At 34.3% G+C, this 18,240-nt stretch overlaps 1 protein-coding gene across 1 annotated transcript; it reads left to right on the forward strand.

Moving 5' to 3' along the window:
• Positions 1 to 360: 360 nt before the first annotated feature.
• Positions 361 to 2,419, forward strand: LOC145804367 (uncharacterized). Its single transcript, XM_082898051.1, has 4 exons — positions 361 to 778; positions 1,119 to 1,650; positions 1,933 to 2,102; positions 2,364 to 2,419. Exons 1-4 carry the CDS (start codon positions 361 to 363, stop codon positions 2,417 to 2,419), a joined length of 1,176 nt encoding a protein of 391 aa, XP_082754177.1.
• Positions 2,420 to 18,240: the final 15,821 nt, after the last annotated feature.

Genomic DNA, 18,240 nt, shown 5'->3' on the forward strand with positions numbered 1-18,240 from the left:
TAGTAGTAGTAATGTTGTTTGTGAAACTGATTTTTTGCCTTCATTTTATTCAAATCAACGGAAATCTTTGCTCTCCGATAGGTGGGTTAATTGTATAAAAGGAGTGAGTCAAAGGTTTACTCAAAGAGTTGTTGAATTTCGAGATGCATTGTCAAAATATTCTATTCATTCCGATTTTGATTTTGATTTTGTTAAGAATGACAAGGATTGTGTCACTATTCATTGTAAGAGAAGGACTGATTTGGGATGTTTATGGAGCGTGCATGCCAGAGTGGAAAATTCTAGTAAAGTTTTTGTTATTAAACATTTGATGATATTCATACGCGTGGATCTTCTTTTCGTACAATTAAACATACTAGGATGACTTCGAGTATGATTGGTGGGCTAATTTCATGTGAGGTTCGTAATAAGGCTTTGACATCGGTTAGTGAGGTGTTTTGTGATTTCAAGGACTATTATGGAACAGAAGTTTCTTGTCGGCGAGCTTGGATGGGTGTTGAAAAAACAAGGGATGTTGTTTTTGGTGACTATTCATCTTTATTTGACGATATTCGTTGGTATGTTGATACCGCTAATGATTATAATCCGGGGAGTGTTTTTTATATGGAATTTGATATTGATAGTAAAAGAAGACATTTCAAATGCTTGTTTTTCGCCTTTGAGGCATGTATTCATGGTTTCAAGTATTGTCGGCCTGTGTTGATACTTGATGAAACTTTCTTGAAAGGAAGACACAAAGGTTGTTTATTGGCTGCTACGGAAAAAGACAGTAACCAAGGTATATTTTGTGTCTATTTGTTATTATTATTAAAACAATGATAATTTTATCATTTTTGTTACTGGAGAGTGTTGATTATTGAGTATGGTCAATCAATTAGTGATAAATTTATGCTGTATACCTTTATATGCTGTATACTTTTGTTAAATTTTTATATTTATACAATGATAAATTTATTATGCATTGATTCTATATGTTGTATGTTTTTATTGAATTGTTGTAGTAATACAGTGATAAAGTTATCTATGGTTGGTGCTATATGTTATATACTTTGCGTTTTGCTTTTGTTTTGTAATCCTTTTTATTTGTTACAAATAATGTGTATATATTTTGTTTGTAGGTTTATATCCATTATATTTTGCCATTGTTGATAGTGAACGTTATGACAATTGTCATTGGTTCTTGTCAAAGTTATTTGTTATTTTGACTTCGGGAAGGGATAATACGTTTGTTACTGATCGACATGGAGGTTTGCTGAAAGCTTTAGCTAAGGTCTTTTTGTTTTCTTCTCATTCTTTTTGTTCAATGCATTTGAAAACAAACTTGAAGACTTATTTGTCAATGAAGAGTCGCGAATCTAAAGAGTATTTGCTCACTCCTTTTGGTAGATGTGCATATGCTATTACTATTGAGTTGTTTAATGAGCTATTTGAAGAATTTAAAGGTCGTTGTGGTCGTAATGTTCAGAAGTTTCTTGAGGATTTGCCTAATGAGTATTGGTATAACGCTTATTTTCAAGGCAAGAGGTGTGGTGAAATGTGCACAAATGCTGCAGAATCTTTTAATTCATGGATTAGGGATAAGCACCATTTGTTTTCAACTAATCTTGTTGATGCTATACGGGTGAAACTAATGGAGCACTTTTCAAAAAGGTGAGAAGTTGGAAATAAGTGGAATCGTATTGTTTGTCCTTCTGCAGAGAAAAAGTTGGAAGAAGCTTTTAATGATACAAATGCATGGATAGTTAAGAAATGTAGTGATGATATTCATGAAATCTAATTGGATCATTCAGTTATGGTTGATATTGGGAAATAGTCTTGTTTTTTTCGATTGTTGGAAATTGATTCTTTTCCTTGCAAACATGGTTTTTATGCTATAAAGAGGAGTGAGAAGGATCTGAATTGTTTTCTTGATGATTACTACCATGTTCGTAGTTATTGTGATTCTTATTCGCATTCTATCTATTCAGTTCCTAGTATGTGGAAGCCAAATGTAGTTCTTGATGATGACGTTGCTTTACCTCCTCTTTGTAAGAAACCGGTTGGACATTCAAGAACAGAGAAAATACCTTTGAAGGGCGGATCAAGAGAATTAGGTGCAATAGGTATGGAAAGATGGGAACTCATAATCGAAAGACATGTAAAGATGCTTGCTTTAGTTGTATTGATTTTAATTGAATTACTTTTGTTGAGAGTTGAGAGGTGTTACTTGTATTGAATGTTTGAGTATTTTTTGAAAGATACATCATTTCGGTAGTTGCATTGGATGATTGAGGAATTTTTTGAAGGAAAATTATATTTTTTGTTGATATTTTTACAAGATTAAGTATCACAGATTTATATTCTTTGATTTTGGTTAAATGTAGTTGATGTTTTTGGTGTTTTATACAGTGGTAAATTTATCGCTGGTTGGTTTGAATGAGTTGGTGGATTATGTTTTTTTAAGAGTGATAAATTTACCATTGTCTGAAGGAAACAATCAAGCATTAATGGGGTTGCTGAATTTTGTTATTTTTAAGAATGATAAATTTATAACTGACTGTATGGAAAGAGTTGATGGTTTATTACATTTATGTTAGTGGTTGATAAATTTATCACTGTCATATCCAACCAAATGTTCTTTTTTACAGTGATAAATTTATCAGTGGCTTAAACTCAAGAAAAATCAATTGTAGGTAGTTTGGGACTAAGTTTCCCAATCTGTGCTACATTATTGCCACTATGCAATTAAAACATTGATTACTTGCCTCCGCAATAATCAACAGATCTGGAAGAAAAGAAAATATTTTTTTTATTTGTTTGTTACACTAATCAACAGATTTGGAAGAAAAGAATACATTTTGCTTGTTTGTTTGTTACAATGTAATAACAAGGAAACATTGATTCATTTAGTTGTTAGAATGTGAATACTTCATACATTTGACTTGTTTGGTTGTTACAGTGTTATATATATTTTGATCATTTTGGTTCGTACTTTACTTCAATGAATATTATAATGCTTAGTTGTTACAATGTTAAAATTACAGACAATACACTAAATGAAAATTCAGTCTTTTTTAGCTATATTTTTTCTAGATCTGGCTTTGATATAAGTCTTACTTTATACTTAATAACAAGTTTGGATCCCTTCATTTACTAACATGACATTTTTTTTTACACTGATAAATTTATCACTGTTCAAACTAACAAAAATCAGCAACTCTCTCTCTCTCTCTCTCTCTCTCTCATTCTTTTTTCCTAATTCAAGTAAACAAAACAATATAAAAAATAATAAACAATTTATCTAAATTGAAAATTAAAACACAAACACTATGACATTGTCCAAATTGAGAATTAAAACACTGTTGCAATTTGTAGATATTTTCAAGTTTGGGAATGAATGTAAGAACATGTCATTCTGGGTATATGGAGTGGAGATAAAGTTCTAACAGCAAATCCAAAAAAACAAACCGTACATACATTTTAACATTTAACTCCAAGAACCAGTTATTTATGAAGAAATATGATCTTATTCAAGACCTGATGATAAACTGTTGTTGAGCAGTTTGTTGGTCAGTCAAGAAGATAGTTAATATATCGGCTCTTAATTGATTGCATTCTTCTTTGGAAAAAGTAGACATTATGTTGTTGCTGGAAACATATTGCCTTATGATATAGCAAACAATGATTCCACAATCAAGCCTGCAAAAACATTTTGAAAACAAAATATTATAATTTGGTTTCGTTGCATTTTTTTTTTATAGGAGTGTTTTGTTATTGATCAACTTACGAATTGTCTTCTTATTGTGGGCTGTTGATAACTCCTTCCGAATTAGGCAAATTAAGCAAATCTATCATTGTTATAACAATTTTTATCACTGAATTAGGCAAAGTAAGGAAATTCGTCATTGTATAGCAAATGTTATCACTCAATTAGGAAAATTAAGCAAATCTATCATTCTTATTGCAAATTTTATCACTGAATTAGGCAAAGTAAGCAAATCTATCATTGTATAGCAAATTTTATCACTGAATTAGCAAAAGTAAACAAATCCATCATTGTATGGCAAATGAACATGAAGATATGATTATTATGAAGTTGAATATCACTAATAAATTAATATTGTATGATACACATTGAAAATAGTTTCAAGTTGAATTTTATCACTTAATTATAGTTATGAAAGAAGAAGGGAATCAAATCCATAATTATAACAAATTTTATCACTCAATTAAGAAAATTAAGCAAATCTATCATTCTTATAGCAAATTTTCTCACTGAATTGGGCAAAATAAGCAAATCTGTTGTTGTATAGCAAATGAACATGAAGATGTGATTATTATGAAGTTGAATATCACTTAATTATAGTTATAAAAGAAGAACGGAAGATGAATACGACTCACGTTTGATTCGCATGTTTGTTGAAGAAGAAGGGAAGCAAATCCATCATTATAACAACTTTTATCACTCAATTAGGAAAATTAAGCAAATCTATCATTCTTATAGAAAATTTTCTCACTGATTTGGGTAAAGTAAGCAAATCTGGCATTGTATAACAAATTTTATCACTGGATTAGCAAAAGTAAGCAAATCTATCATTGTATAGGAAATGAACATGAAGATGTGATTATTATGAAGTTGAATATCGCTCATAAATTAATACTGTATGGTACAAATTGAAAATAGCTTCAAGTCGAATTGTATTACTCAATTATAGTTATAAGAGAAGAAGGGAGGCAAATCTATCATTATAACAAATTTTATCACTCAATTAGGAAAATTAAGCAAATCTATTATTTTTATAGCAAATTTTATCACTGAATTGGGCAAAGTAAGCAAATCTGTCATTGTATATCAAATTTTATCACTGAATTAGCAAAAGTAAGCAAATCCATCATTGTATAGCAAATGAACATGATGATGTGATTATTATGAAGTTGAATATCACTCATAAATTAATACTGTATAATACACATTGAAAATAGCTTCAAGTCAAATTTTATTACTCAATTATAGTTATGAAAAAAGAAGAGAAGCAAATCCATCATTATAACAAATTTTATCACTAAATTAGGAAAATTAAGCAAACCTATCATTCTTATAGCAAATTTTCTCACTGAATTGGGCAAAGTAAGCAAATCTGTTATTGTATAACAAATTTTATCACTGAATTAGCAAAAGTAAGCAAATCCATCATTGTATAGCAAATGAACATAAAGATGTGATTATTATGAAGTTGAATATCAATCATAAATTAATATTGTATGATACACATTGAAAATAGTTTCAAGTCAAATTTTATAACTCAATTATAGTTATGAAAGAAGAAGGGAATCAAATTCATCATTATAACAAATTTTATCACTCAATTAAGAAAATTAAGCAAATCTATCATTCTTATAGCAAATTTTCTCACTCAATTGGGCAAAATAAGCAAATCTGTTATTGTATAGCAAATGAACATGAAGATGTGATTATTATGAAGTTGAATATCACTTAATTATAATTATAAAAAAAGAACGGAAGATGAATACGACTCACATTTGATTCGCATGTTTGTTGAAGACGAACTAAACAGGGAATATAGATCGAAACGGTGGAAGATTTGCTGGGCATCTGTTTAGAATCAGAATATAGATCGAAATAGAGGTGATTTCTTTGGAAACGATGAGAGATTTAGGGAAAATCTCTTCGTTTGTTTCGATTTTCAAATCGCAAATCGCCTCAGAATAGTTTCCAAATCAGAACAATTGAGAAGGAGCGTGTGTGCCACGCGCATAGGGGAGAGCTTGTGATATCTTCTTTGCTTCACATATGTGGTGTGACATTGAGGGGTAAAATTGGAAACTAAAATAGGGCAGGACTTGGTGGGTATTAATTTGTTTCAATGGGACCGGCTAGTAAGTCCCCCTAAAACCAATACTTAGCCTTGTCCTTTAAAGAGGCTGGGAACAATCTAACCATAGGTACTTCATCGCTAACATGTAAATTGTGCAAAGTAGCAAAAACCTCTTCAAAATTTTCAACATGGTCACATAGATTTTTTGAGTCTAAGCCATAAAATTTGGGAAGCAATCCAAACAATTCAAGAATCAACTCAAGCGTGCCTTCAAAAATTTTGGATGGAAAATCATACATGCTGAAGGACTCATCGTTGGTTGCCAATAATTGGGTAAAGTTTCCAATGATTGCTTATATTGGATTCTAAACCCTCCAACAGGATTTCCAAAATAATCTACTTTTTTTTAGTGTGAAAAATTCAAACTACTTGCAAATAAGTTTACACTTACAGTACTTTCCCGAATGTTTTTTTTAATCTCGAATCCCCGATCACAACCAACTACAAGTCCTTCGCCTGCAATCACTTGAATAATCTGCACTTGCCACTTTAAAATACTAAAACAAAAATTATATACACAAAATCCTAAACTAAGAATTAATTTAAAAATTAATTTTCAAAATCTAAACAACCGTGCTAATAGTCCCTGGCAACGGTGCCAAAATTTGGAGGTCGTTTTGCACACTAAAAATAAATCCTTACTAAGACCTTCTGACTTTATATTTTACATTATCTTGGGCCCAACAACCCATTTTGTCCCTCCACTATAAATATAAACTCTTTCTCTCTCTCCTCACTTTTTCTCACTCCTCTCTCTTTCACTATCAATCTCTCTTTCTTACTTTCCTCCTTTTTTTGGAGCTTCAAGCTTGGGTTTCATCCCCTTAGAGGTGAAATCTTTGGGAAAATAATGGTTTTTCGACAGCTATAATGCTAAATTAAAGTGGGACCCAATTACTGGTTGAGGTGGGTCCAGGTGGGTTTATATTATCTTATGTGACAAGATTACAATACAAAAAGCATGAGTCGAAACCATTGAGTTTTGAATGAGAAATTGTCTCGTAAAGTGGACATCAATTAAAGTTGGGCTTGGACTTGGACTTGGACTTAGTCTTAGTCTGAACAAGCCTAGGCTTGTGCATGAACATGTGCTGGGTATGGATTTAGACTTGGATTTAGTCTTGAGCTTGAACGTGGGTTGGGTAGGTTGTGTTGGGCTTAGCTTGTGCATGTTGTAGCTTATTTTTCATGCTCTTTTTGGATACGATAGCCCTATAATTCGAACTCCCGTGGTTCTGAATCTGATCTCACAAGTGCAATGTGCAATAGATAAACACAAAAGAGTCTAAATTCGGCAAATCTTTTGAAAAATCGATTTTGAATAAAAAATGCCAAAAATGAACTACTTTGCCAGATACAGAGTCGCCACCTAAATATTTTTGGAAAATTTAGGAAACTCGTGACTTGTGCCAAAGGCCATATGTCCGTCATCACCAAGATTGTCTCAGCTTAGGAACTTAGGAACGAGAGAGGAAGGTCATGAAGTGAACACCCCACTCGCTTGATCAAAGATCGGACTCTACTAATCATGATGTGATTTTTACTTACATTATATGCTTTTGTTTTGATGATTAGGCTAACATTACTATGTGTCACACACAAGTATAGACTAGGGGTGTTCGCGGTTCGGATTTGGGCGGTTTGCGGATCGGTTTGGACCCGCCCGCATTTATGCGGTTTGGAAAAAAGACAACCCGCAACCGCCCGCAGTGCGGTTTGCGGTTTGTGCGGGTAGGGTTCACGGATGTGCGGGCGGTTTGCGGATTGGACTTTTTGCTTCAAAAAATTATTTTTTAGCCTTATTTTTTTTTCTCATTTTGTAAATATTTATTTTGGGTCATTTTCTCCCCATTTTCTAAAATGCTCCAACATTAATAATTAATGAATTAAAACTTATAAAATTAAAAATACAACAAAATCAATTTGTAATACAAACAAATCATTCAAAATCTTAAATCAATTCATAAACTAACATAAGCATATATTTCCAAATCCTAAACTATAACTCCATATTCATTAAGGAATTTAAAATTTCAAATCACACTTCATCCGGGACAAGTTCAGTTATATAACAATAATAATATGATTAGTATTTATTCAGTTTCAGTTGATATAATATTATTAGCAAATGTAATGCTAGAGTAAGTTTAAAAAATAAAGGGTGTTTTGTTTTGGACAAAAATATTTAAGTGGGATATAAAAATGAAAACAATAGTTAAGATAAAAAAATAAATAAATAAATAAAGTGCGGGCGGTTTCTTGCGGGTGCGGGTTAAACCCGCAACCCGCCGGCAACCCGCAAAGATGTCATATTTCAAACCGCATCCGCCCGCATTTTATTTGCGAAACCGCCCATTTGTGTGCGGATTGGGCGGGTTGGGCGGTTTTTGCGGATCGGATAAACCGTTGCCCACCCCTGGTATAGACTAACTTGTAAAAATTGGAACACTCTGATTTCATGTATGTTTGAAACTAGGTTTGAATATGTACCACTTGAAAAAGTGATCTTATATATACATTACTCCAAATTATTTCAATTTAAGCAATTAGCCTTCATCCACAAGCATTGAAGAGTTATATTAATTAAGCACTTAGTCTCATGGTATTCATGCTTGATATGGCAACAATCACACGCATGCAATATGCTAAAGCAATAAATGCTCACCTCGTACTCCAAGGCAAGCCAAAAGAAACAAAATAGTTAGAAAATATGCATGACCCTACGGATGCAAAATGACTAATACAATGTATGCAATATGCAATTAATAGGCTCGGCTACTAGCATGACATGTGAATTATTTTAAAAATATGCAATGGCGCACGTATTCAAGGAAGTAATAAACGACAATGCTTGTTAGAATGATGAGCCAAACTTTATGCATGCAAGACAAATGGATGCAAATCATGGAAAGTGCTAAATGAAACATGATGTAAGAAAATGCTAAATAAAACATGATTTAATATACTATCCATCATAAGTAAGTAACTAAAAGGGAGAAATAAATGGGGTTTGGAAGACATACACATTATTACAATTTGCCTTCGCGTAGGAAGGTCCAAATGAATGAGTTAGCTAAGCTAGCTAACTACCTCGAATTTAACTAACTATTCTAACTAATCAAATAATTACAACACAAAATTAATTAATCTAATTAATTACAACACCAAGTTAATTAGCTATTCTAACTAAGTATTTAAATATTACAAGTCCGCAAGTTCACAAGCCCCGAGAAATAAAAGAATGGCTTATGCATGCACATGATTTGCTCTCCCAAAAATGTCTCTGTGCTGTTTTGCACCTCAGCCTCTACTCTGCTTTATGAAAAAAAAGTAGTATTGCCTACCTAGAAAAGGTGGCCGGCAGGCTAGAAGTGGTGGACAGTCGTACACTAATTTGTGGTACTGCCTTACTGCAACAGATAATAAACAGAGCACAAACAGAGCATTTTCAGGAGATGTCTGTCCACCCTGCCTCTCCTTATCATTAAATAGCTCAAAGGAGGCGTAAGTTTGATTCACAAACCATTAATCGATGTAAATTCATTGCATGATGGCCTAAGAATCAAGGGATACAATCTCAATAAATGAAACTAAAGACAAACATGCACCCCTTCCTATCTTGGAATTGATCAAGGGAAGTAGTTGACATTGACTCTTGAACCATTTTCATCACCAGTAAGTATGAAATGACTCAACACTCAATGGGTTCAATTAACGTCCAATTGAACCCATGCCATTTTATTATCTTGCTCAATTTTATTCCAATTTTAATACCTCTTTTAATTACCTTCCCATTCCTTAAGCCTTTTAGTCCCAGAATGAAGATTAAGTCCACTAATGGAAAAAAGTGTCAAACAAAGGGTTGTTTTGGACTTGAGAGAGATGTCACGTCGTTGGTAATGAACCTTCGAAGACATTAAATCATTAAGCACAACAATCTCTATCTCAAGCTTAAACAAACAATTAGCTTGAAACGACTCTCAAGCAAAGAAGAAGCCAAGAAATGAGAGAAGCACAGAGATGATTAGAGATGAACACAAGTATGGAAAGCTTGAAATAATTGCGATCAACTCAAATTGGTTGGTGTCTAATGCCTAAAACACCAAACCTATGAGCGCTATTACACTACAAGCATACAATACGAAGCATAAATGATATGAACAACTTAAAACAATCCTAAAATAAGCTAAAACAACAGTAAAATTAAGGTAAAAATATCTACAAAAGCAAGCTAAAATAATGGAGTAATTAAGCTAGCAAACAAGCCAAAGGAGGGGAGGCTAACCCCTCTATTTTTGGGACTTCAAAACCACATTTTAGCCTCAGAAAAACTCTGAAAATCAATGATAAAAAGCTCAAAAAGAGTTTATGAAAAGATGGAAAACACAAGGGTAAAGGCCTAGGAAGCAAGGTTCAAAGAAGGGTGGTCAACCCCTTTACCATTAAGGCCCTTAAACCACAAATTTCAGCCCATCAACACAGGTGAAAAATGGCCTCAAAATAGTAAGAAAAGATAGTGAACAAATAGAGGAAAGAAGCTAGGAATTATACCTCTTGAAGATGAGTAACCTTTTTGAATTATAAACCACGAATTCCACACCCTCAGGAGCTAAAATGCAAGCTCAATAACCTCAGCAAAGAACCCTCAAAATTTTGTTTAGAGTGTCTAAGCAAAGGGTATAGAAGTTGCAAGGGAGATAGAGAAATGTAGAGAGAGAAATATTTTTCAAAACTTTGCTCTACAAATTTTTTTAACCCTAATTTTTGAGAGGGAGTCATCTATATATAGAAATATATGAGACTATCTCGAAAATATCCATACAGACACAGCTGGTACAGTGCATGCATCTGTGGAGACAGCTGGCACAGTTGAAAAAAAGATTTGAGTTTTTACACAAGTGGCCAGCAGGCCACTAATAGTGGATGGTAGGCCACTAGTGGGTCTGCAGGCCCCTAGATGGTTAGGCTTGAAAAACTGCTGTTTTGCTCCAAAACAAGGTACAAGGTATGTAGGTTTCTGAGGCTCAAAACTGAGGTTTCTTGCTGAGGAAATCAAGCATTTGGACAAGTGTGAAAATTCATCATTGGGTGATCAATCGGTGGCGCCCAAGTCTTAAGGGTGGTCAAAAATGAGATGTCTACACGTTTTTGAAATTGGGCTTGGATCGGGTTGTGACCCAACACCCATATTCATTTTGTGACCCATCTAGTTTGAATCCTCATATTGGAGCATTATATACATATTTATTTAGATATGTTATGCACATAAGGGTTTGTAACCTTTGTAACTTTAGCCCTATAACGATTCTAATTTAGAACCGACCATTTTCATGTTCTTAAATCCGGAATTCCATATCTTCAACTATTGTTTACAACCTCTTGCTCTTATTGATAGTTGAGTTTGATTGTTAGGGAGTTATTGTTGGGTTGAAACATGTTAGGAATTAGTTTTTCAAAAGAGTTATTGTGTGACAACCCTGTTCCATATTACACTCTTAAGTCATAATTATACTTGTGATTATATGATTTATGTGATCTTGGATGCTAATCATGTGATCATGTAGGTTTGTGAATTCATATCTGTTCATCATAGGAAAATATGTTTGGGATTTTGTAATAAACTGAAATTGAGGGCCGTAGAGGCGATAGAAACCAAAATTGACTGTATGATTGTGATTAGCATAATGTTTAGAGCCTACGGTGAAATTTAATTAAAAACTAATTCGAATCAAATTAATTAAATTGAATTAAATAATGAGCCTTAATTAATTAGACTAATCCTTAGTTAATCAACTTAAGCTAATCACTCACTATATATGTGTTAACTTAGTGCCTAGGCTCATAACTTGAGCTCATCTTCAATATTTGGCTGAAAATATACACTATAGAGAGACAGAAGTGAGAATTCAAAGGAGAAAAGTGGAGAACTTGGAGAATTGCTCAAGAAATTGAAGGATAGTGAAGCTAGGCACAAGAATTTGCTACACCTAGGCTCATTGAAGTTCAAAGGTAAGAGATTGAACCTCAATTCATGAGTTTTAGTCCATAGCTACATAAATTCAATAAGATTATGAAGTTAAGCACATGAATCAAGCTAAGTTTGTTGAATTTGATATCAATTTGCACATGCATGCATGAAATTGTTATGAAATCTCATTGTAGAGCATGAACCATATAATCTATGTGGAATTGAGAATTGTTTGACACATGCATGCATGAATTGTTATGTTTTGAAGTTCAATTTTAAGTCTTGAATCTTGTGAATGCAAGATATAAAACATGGATTTTCAAGTATAAAGTTTAAGGTTTAAATCTTGTTGAATTCATGCAGTTTTAAACTATGGCTTGAAGTTAGCTTCAAATATATGTATTTGGGAGTGTTCTTGCATATTTGAGTGAGTCATGCATGAATTTGAAGCCTTAGATATATGTTTGAAGCTCAAACAGAATTATGGAAATTTCAAAAATTCGACAGACTGCTCGAGTGACCAAAACTTGGCTCGAGTGCACATTTTGAGCATCCAGTAGTTTTGCAGACATTGGAGGTTGGCTCGAGTGACCAAAACACCGCTTGAGCGACCACCCCTTATTTTCAGCCTTGGCTTGAGTGGCCAAGAAGGTGGCTCGAGCGTAAAATGAGAGCATCCAGTACATTTGCAGACTGAGGGGTTCAATCGAGCAACCAATGTTGCGCTCTAGTGAAATGCCTTGTTTCAGGAAACTTTGAAAAGTTATTTTATGTTTCAATTTCCATTCTATTTCATTTATGAACATTCTTAGGCACACATTGAGCATCCTACATGAACTAAAGAGTTAGAAAGAAGCCTAAGAAAGATAAACGAATTAAAGAACAGATTGAATCGTATTGTGACCCAACTTCTGTATGTGTTATGAATTGTGTAAGGTCAACTCTGAAGACGAATCAACCAACTGAACACTGTGAGTAATATCTTAATAAAGATATTTTCATGTATATTACTTTCTGAATACTACCTACGTGTAAGTTTTCGGGACTTTTGAATTTATGTTATGAATGAGTATTCCATCTGTCTAATTCGTAAGGAATCTATAAAGTGATTGATAAATACGAATACAAAAATGGGCCCAAGGCCGTTTGGTATATTTGACAAGGACACAGAATGGGCCTAAGGCCATTTAGAATGTTTGACAAGATAGACCTAAGGTCATCTTATATATGAATTGGACTGAAAGTAATTTTGTATGTTTTTTAAATGGTCCAAAGGTCATTTTGAATATGGAAATGATTCGACCAATGGTTGTTTTGAATATGAATACGAATGTGAACATAATCATGGTTATCAAAATGACCTCGGAATTGATTGGACCAAATGTCGTTTTGAATATGAATACGAATGTGAACATGATCATGACTACAAATGTGTGCACGAGTAAAAATTTGGAAATGATGAACCCAAAGTCATTTTGTATATGTGTTTTGAAGGATTGAATTTGTATATGGATCCATTAGTCCTGAGGTCAATTTATGAATAAATGTTTGGACCCAAGGTCATTTTGCCCCTTTGATATGCCTTGAGTATAATGGAATGGACCTGAGGTCGCTTTGTTTTGATAATGATCTACATGTGCTGCTCATCAATATGATTTACCTGTTTAAGAGTTCCATTCATATAACCTCTTTACTCTGGTATTATTCACTGGGTATTAGCTCACTCTTTATCTATATGTATGTAGGTGAGCAGCGGGAAGTCTAGCCCCAGCACTAGTAATCTTAAGAGAGAACCAAGTTTTGTGGAGTCAACTCGGGATGCCTCACGCAACAGGCTTTGTTTTTACTCTTTTGTTTTGTCCTTGGGTTGCTTTTGTCAGTTACGTATGACCATTTATGTATATAAGTTTTTGGCTTGGAAGACTATGTTATGAATGTTCTTGGACATGTATGATGTTGTTTTTGTATGAATGTGTGAGTTATTATTAATATGAGTGAAAAGTTTTGTTCCATACCATTTATGCACAAGCTCATTGGACAATGATTTCAATTTTGCTTCCGTTTTTGGCCTTATATTATTAATCATGATTTGATTTCTATCTGAGGCCATATACAATCTCATGATTATTGGTCGGTTATGATCTTAATCTATAGGGACGGCTTCAGGTCATGGCAGAGTGGTATCAAAGCACGAGTTAATAACTCACACACTTATCCAAATGAGCAGTAGAGTGTCTAGAAATGACTTAAGTTGCATTCGTGTGATAAATATATGCTTGAATGCACTAAGAATATGCTAAAGTGTTATGAAATATGTGACTACATGATATATGAACTGTTGCTTGACTGTATATGCATGCTTCTTCTGTCTATGTATATTGTGTACATTGTTTTTGTGTAAAATATAATGCAAGTCTCATCAGATAATAGTGAGAACAAGATCCGATGAAATAAAAGAATCTTCTACTGCCAGGCTAGACCGAATGGAAAGACTGATACAGGATATGACAGAAACACTGAGGCTACAACAACAATGGCAACAACAGTGGCAACAACCACCACCCCCACCTCCGGTACAACCTGTGCAAGACTTGCAAAGCGATGACCAAATAATAGCTCTTACCAAAGAGCTTAAGAAAATAAAACCATCACTATTCCACGGGAGATGAGGACCGTTGAAGGCTGAGGCTTGGGTCCTTGGTATTGAGAAATTGTTTGAAGTGTTTCCATGCCTTAAAGCATAAAAAGTACAATTAGCCACCTTTACACTGGAAGATGAAGCCAGAAGGTGGTGGATGTTGATTCGTGATGACAAGGGCATAGATTGGACGCGGTTTCTTGAGTTCTTTTAAGATAAATACTTTCTGTAATGCGTTAGTGATAGAAAAGTGTCTAAATTTGAGGGCCTTAAACAAGGCAATATGACTATGGCAGACTATGAGGCAAAGTTTATAGAATTGGCCAGATTCACACCATATATGGTCGACACCGACTATAAGAAGGAAAGAAAGTTTGAGGGCAATCTCTGCAATAATATTCAAGGAAGAGTGAATGTATTGAAACTGCATACTTACGTTGATGTGTTAGATTGGACTTTAATGTCAGAAACTAATATGGCTAATCAGAGTAAATCACTAACTGACTGGAAAAATAAGAGAGAAGGTTTTTTCTCAAAGAAGGGATCGTCGAAAAAGCAGAATATGGGATCTTCAAGCACTTTGGGTTGCCCCAGAGATACGGCACCAACATGTAATCAGTGTGGTAAGAAACACCGTGAGGTTTGTTATCTTATTTTTGGGGCTTGTTTTAAATGTGGTAAAGTGGGACACATGGCAAGGGATTGTATTGAACAACAAAGAAGTGGAAAACCAGCTGCTAGCTCGATTGGATCAATCCCAATACCGAGGAATACTACAAGGCCTGCTACTACCAGAGACATAATGAGACAAGGAAGAGTCTTTGCATTCATCCCATGTGACAGGCGAAACATAGAAGCCGTTGTCTCAAGTATTATTTCTATATGTAATCAAGATGCTTTTGTGTTAATTGATTTTGGATCAACACATTCCTTTGTGTCTACTACATTTGCATCTAGATTGAATAGACCTCTAGACTCATTACCTTATCTAATGTGTGTATCTACTCCATCCAGGGAATCTATGCTATGTACATTTGTGTATCATATTTGTGATATGCGTATTAGTAGTGCCACTTTATATGTGGATTTTTTACCCTTAGACATTAGACATTTTGATGTGATTTTGGGTATGGATTGGTTGCCTAAATATTGTGCCGTCATCGATTGTGTAACAAAACGAGTTATGTTTAGACCACTAGGACATGACGAATTTGAGTTTATTGGCAATGGTGTAATATCCCCACCTTATCTAATTTCAGCAATAAAAGCATGTAAACTGATTAGGAAAGGGTGCTAGGGTTATCTGTGTAGTGTGATGACTGAGCAATCAATGAATGTTAAACTAGACAGTATTCTTGTTGTTAGAGAATTTACGGATGTGTTCCCAAATGAATTGCCAGGAAAATTAGTTGACAGAGAAATAGAGTTTACCATTGATGTTGCACCAAGCACCCAACCTATCTCAAAAACTTCTTACAGAATGTCTACCATTGAAATCAAAGAATTAAAAGAACAGTTGCAAGACTTGCTTGATAAAGGGTTTATCCGACTGAGCACTTCACTATGGGGCGCACCGGTTTTATTTGTAAAGAAGAAAGACGTGACTTTACGTTTGTGCATTGACTACCGAGAATTGAACAAGGTAACAATCAAGAACAAATATCCCCTACCCCGTATTGATGAATTCTTTGATCAGTTGCAGGGATCACAAGTGTTATCAAAGATTGATTTGAGATCCGAATACCACTAGTTAAAGGTAAACGCAGAGGATGTTGAAAAGACTGCATTTCGAACAAGGTATGGTCAGTACGAATTTCTTGTAATGCCATTTGGAGTGACTAATGCATCTGCAGCATTTATGGATCTTATGAACCGAATTTTTAAATCCTACCTTGATGAGTTTGTCCTGGTTTTTATTGATGATATTCTGATATATTCAAAGAGTAGAACTGAACATGAACAACATTTGAGAATTGTCTTGCAAACACTTAGAGAAAAAAAATTATTTGTTAAACTAAAGAAATGTAAATTTTGGTTGGATGAGGTTGTCTTCTTAGGGCCTGTCATCAACAGAGACGGGATTTTTGTAAACCCACAGAAGATAGAGGCAATTGTGAACTGGGTTACACCGACGAATGTAACGGAAGTCCGCAGTTTCATGGGCTTAGCTAGGTACTATAGACTGTTTGTAAAGGACTTTTCAAAATTAGCTATACCACTTACCCAACTAACTAGAAAAGGGCAATTGTTTGAGTGGAATGATGAAAGGGAATTTACCTTCCAAGAACTAAAAATGAGATTGACTACGACACCAGTGTTGACATTACTTTCAGGTACATAAACTTTTGTAATATTTAGTGATGCTTCTTACAAGGGTCTTGGTTGTGCGTTAGTGCAGAGTGGGAGAATAATTGCCTATGCCTCCAGACAATTGAGACCACATGAAAAGAACTACCCAATGCATGACGTGGAATTGGCTACAGTTGTGTTTGCTCTAAAAATCTGGTGCCATTACTTGTATTGGGCAAAGTGTGAAATTTACACTGATCACAAAAGTTTAAAGTACTTCTTTACTTAAAAAGAACTGAATATGCAGCAGCGAAGGTGGTTGGAATTGATCAAAGACTTTGATATTCAGATTTAGTATCACCCAAGGAAAGCCAATATAGTTACCGATGCTTTAAGTAGAAAATCAACGAGGAATTTGGCTTGTCTACTTACTGAACAAAGTGGATTGATGGCCACCATTGCAGTTCAGTCGGCGATCAGTAACAAGATTAAACAGAAACAAAGGAAGGATAAGTTCCTCGAGAAGTTAATTGATGAATTCGAAGCAAATCCAAAACTAGGGTATAGTGTTGAAACTGAAGTGCTGAAATTCCAAAACAGATTGTGTGTTTTGAACATTTTTTATTTAAAGAAGAGAATTCTAGATGAAGCCGATAAGTTAAAATTTTCTATACACTCGAGTAACAATAAAATGTATCGAGACTTGAAACAAAACTACTGGTGGCCAAATATGAAGTGGGAAATTGCCGAATATGTGTCCAAGTGCCTTTAGTGTCAGCAAGTTAAAGCTGAACACCAGAAATTAGCAAGTCTACTTCAATCTCTCCCTATTTCGGAATGGAAGTGGGAGCACATAACCATGGACTTTATTGTCGGACTACCTTGGACCCTGAGAGGTATGAATTCTATTTGGGTTATAGTTGATAGACTGACTAAATTTACACATTTGTTCCTGTTCGAACCACTTATGATGCATATAGACTGGCTACAATTTATATTGATGAAATTGTTCATTTACATAGAGTACTGGTGTCTATTATGTCAGATAGAGATTCGAAATTTGTGTCTAGATTCTAGAGAAGCCTATAAAGAGCAATGGAATGGAATTGAGACTTAGCACCACATTCCATCCACAAACTGATGGGCAATCGGAACAGATTATACAAACTTTGGAAGATATGCTCCGAATGTGTGCCTTAGATTTCAAGGGAGTTCGAAAGATTACTTACCATTGGCAGAATTTGCATATAATAACAACTATCACTCCAGCATTGGCATGGCACCTTATGAAGCCTTATATGGTAGAAAATGTAGATCAACAGTCTGCTGGACAGAAGTTGGGGATAAGGTCTTGCTTGGGCCTAAAATTGTGCAATCTACCACCAAAAAGGTCAAAGTTATTCAACAAAGGCTCAACATAGCATAGAGCAGACAACAGAGCTATCCAAATGTTAGAAGAAGACCACTTG

Source organism: Camellia sinensis, chromosome 12 (genome assembly GCF_055761805.1).
Source record: "Camellia sinensis isolate YWXY chromosome 12, ASM5576180v1, whole genome shotgun sequence".
In the NCBI taxonomy this organism is placed as follows: Eukaryota; Viridiplantae; Streptophyta; class Magnoliopsida; order Ericales; family Theaceae; genus Camellia; species Camellia sinensis.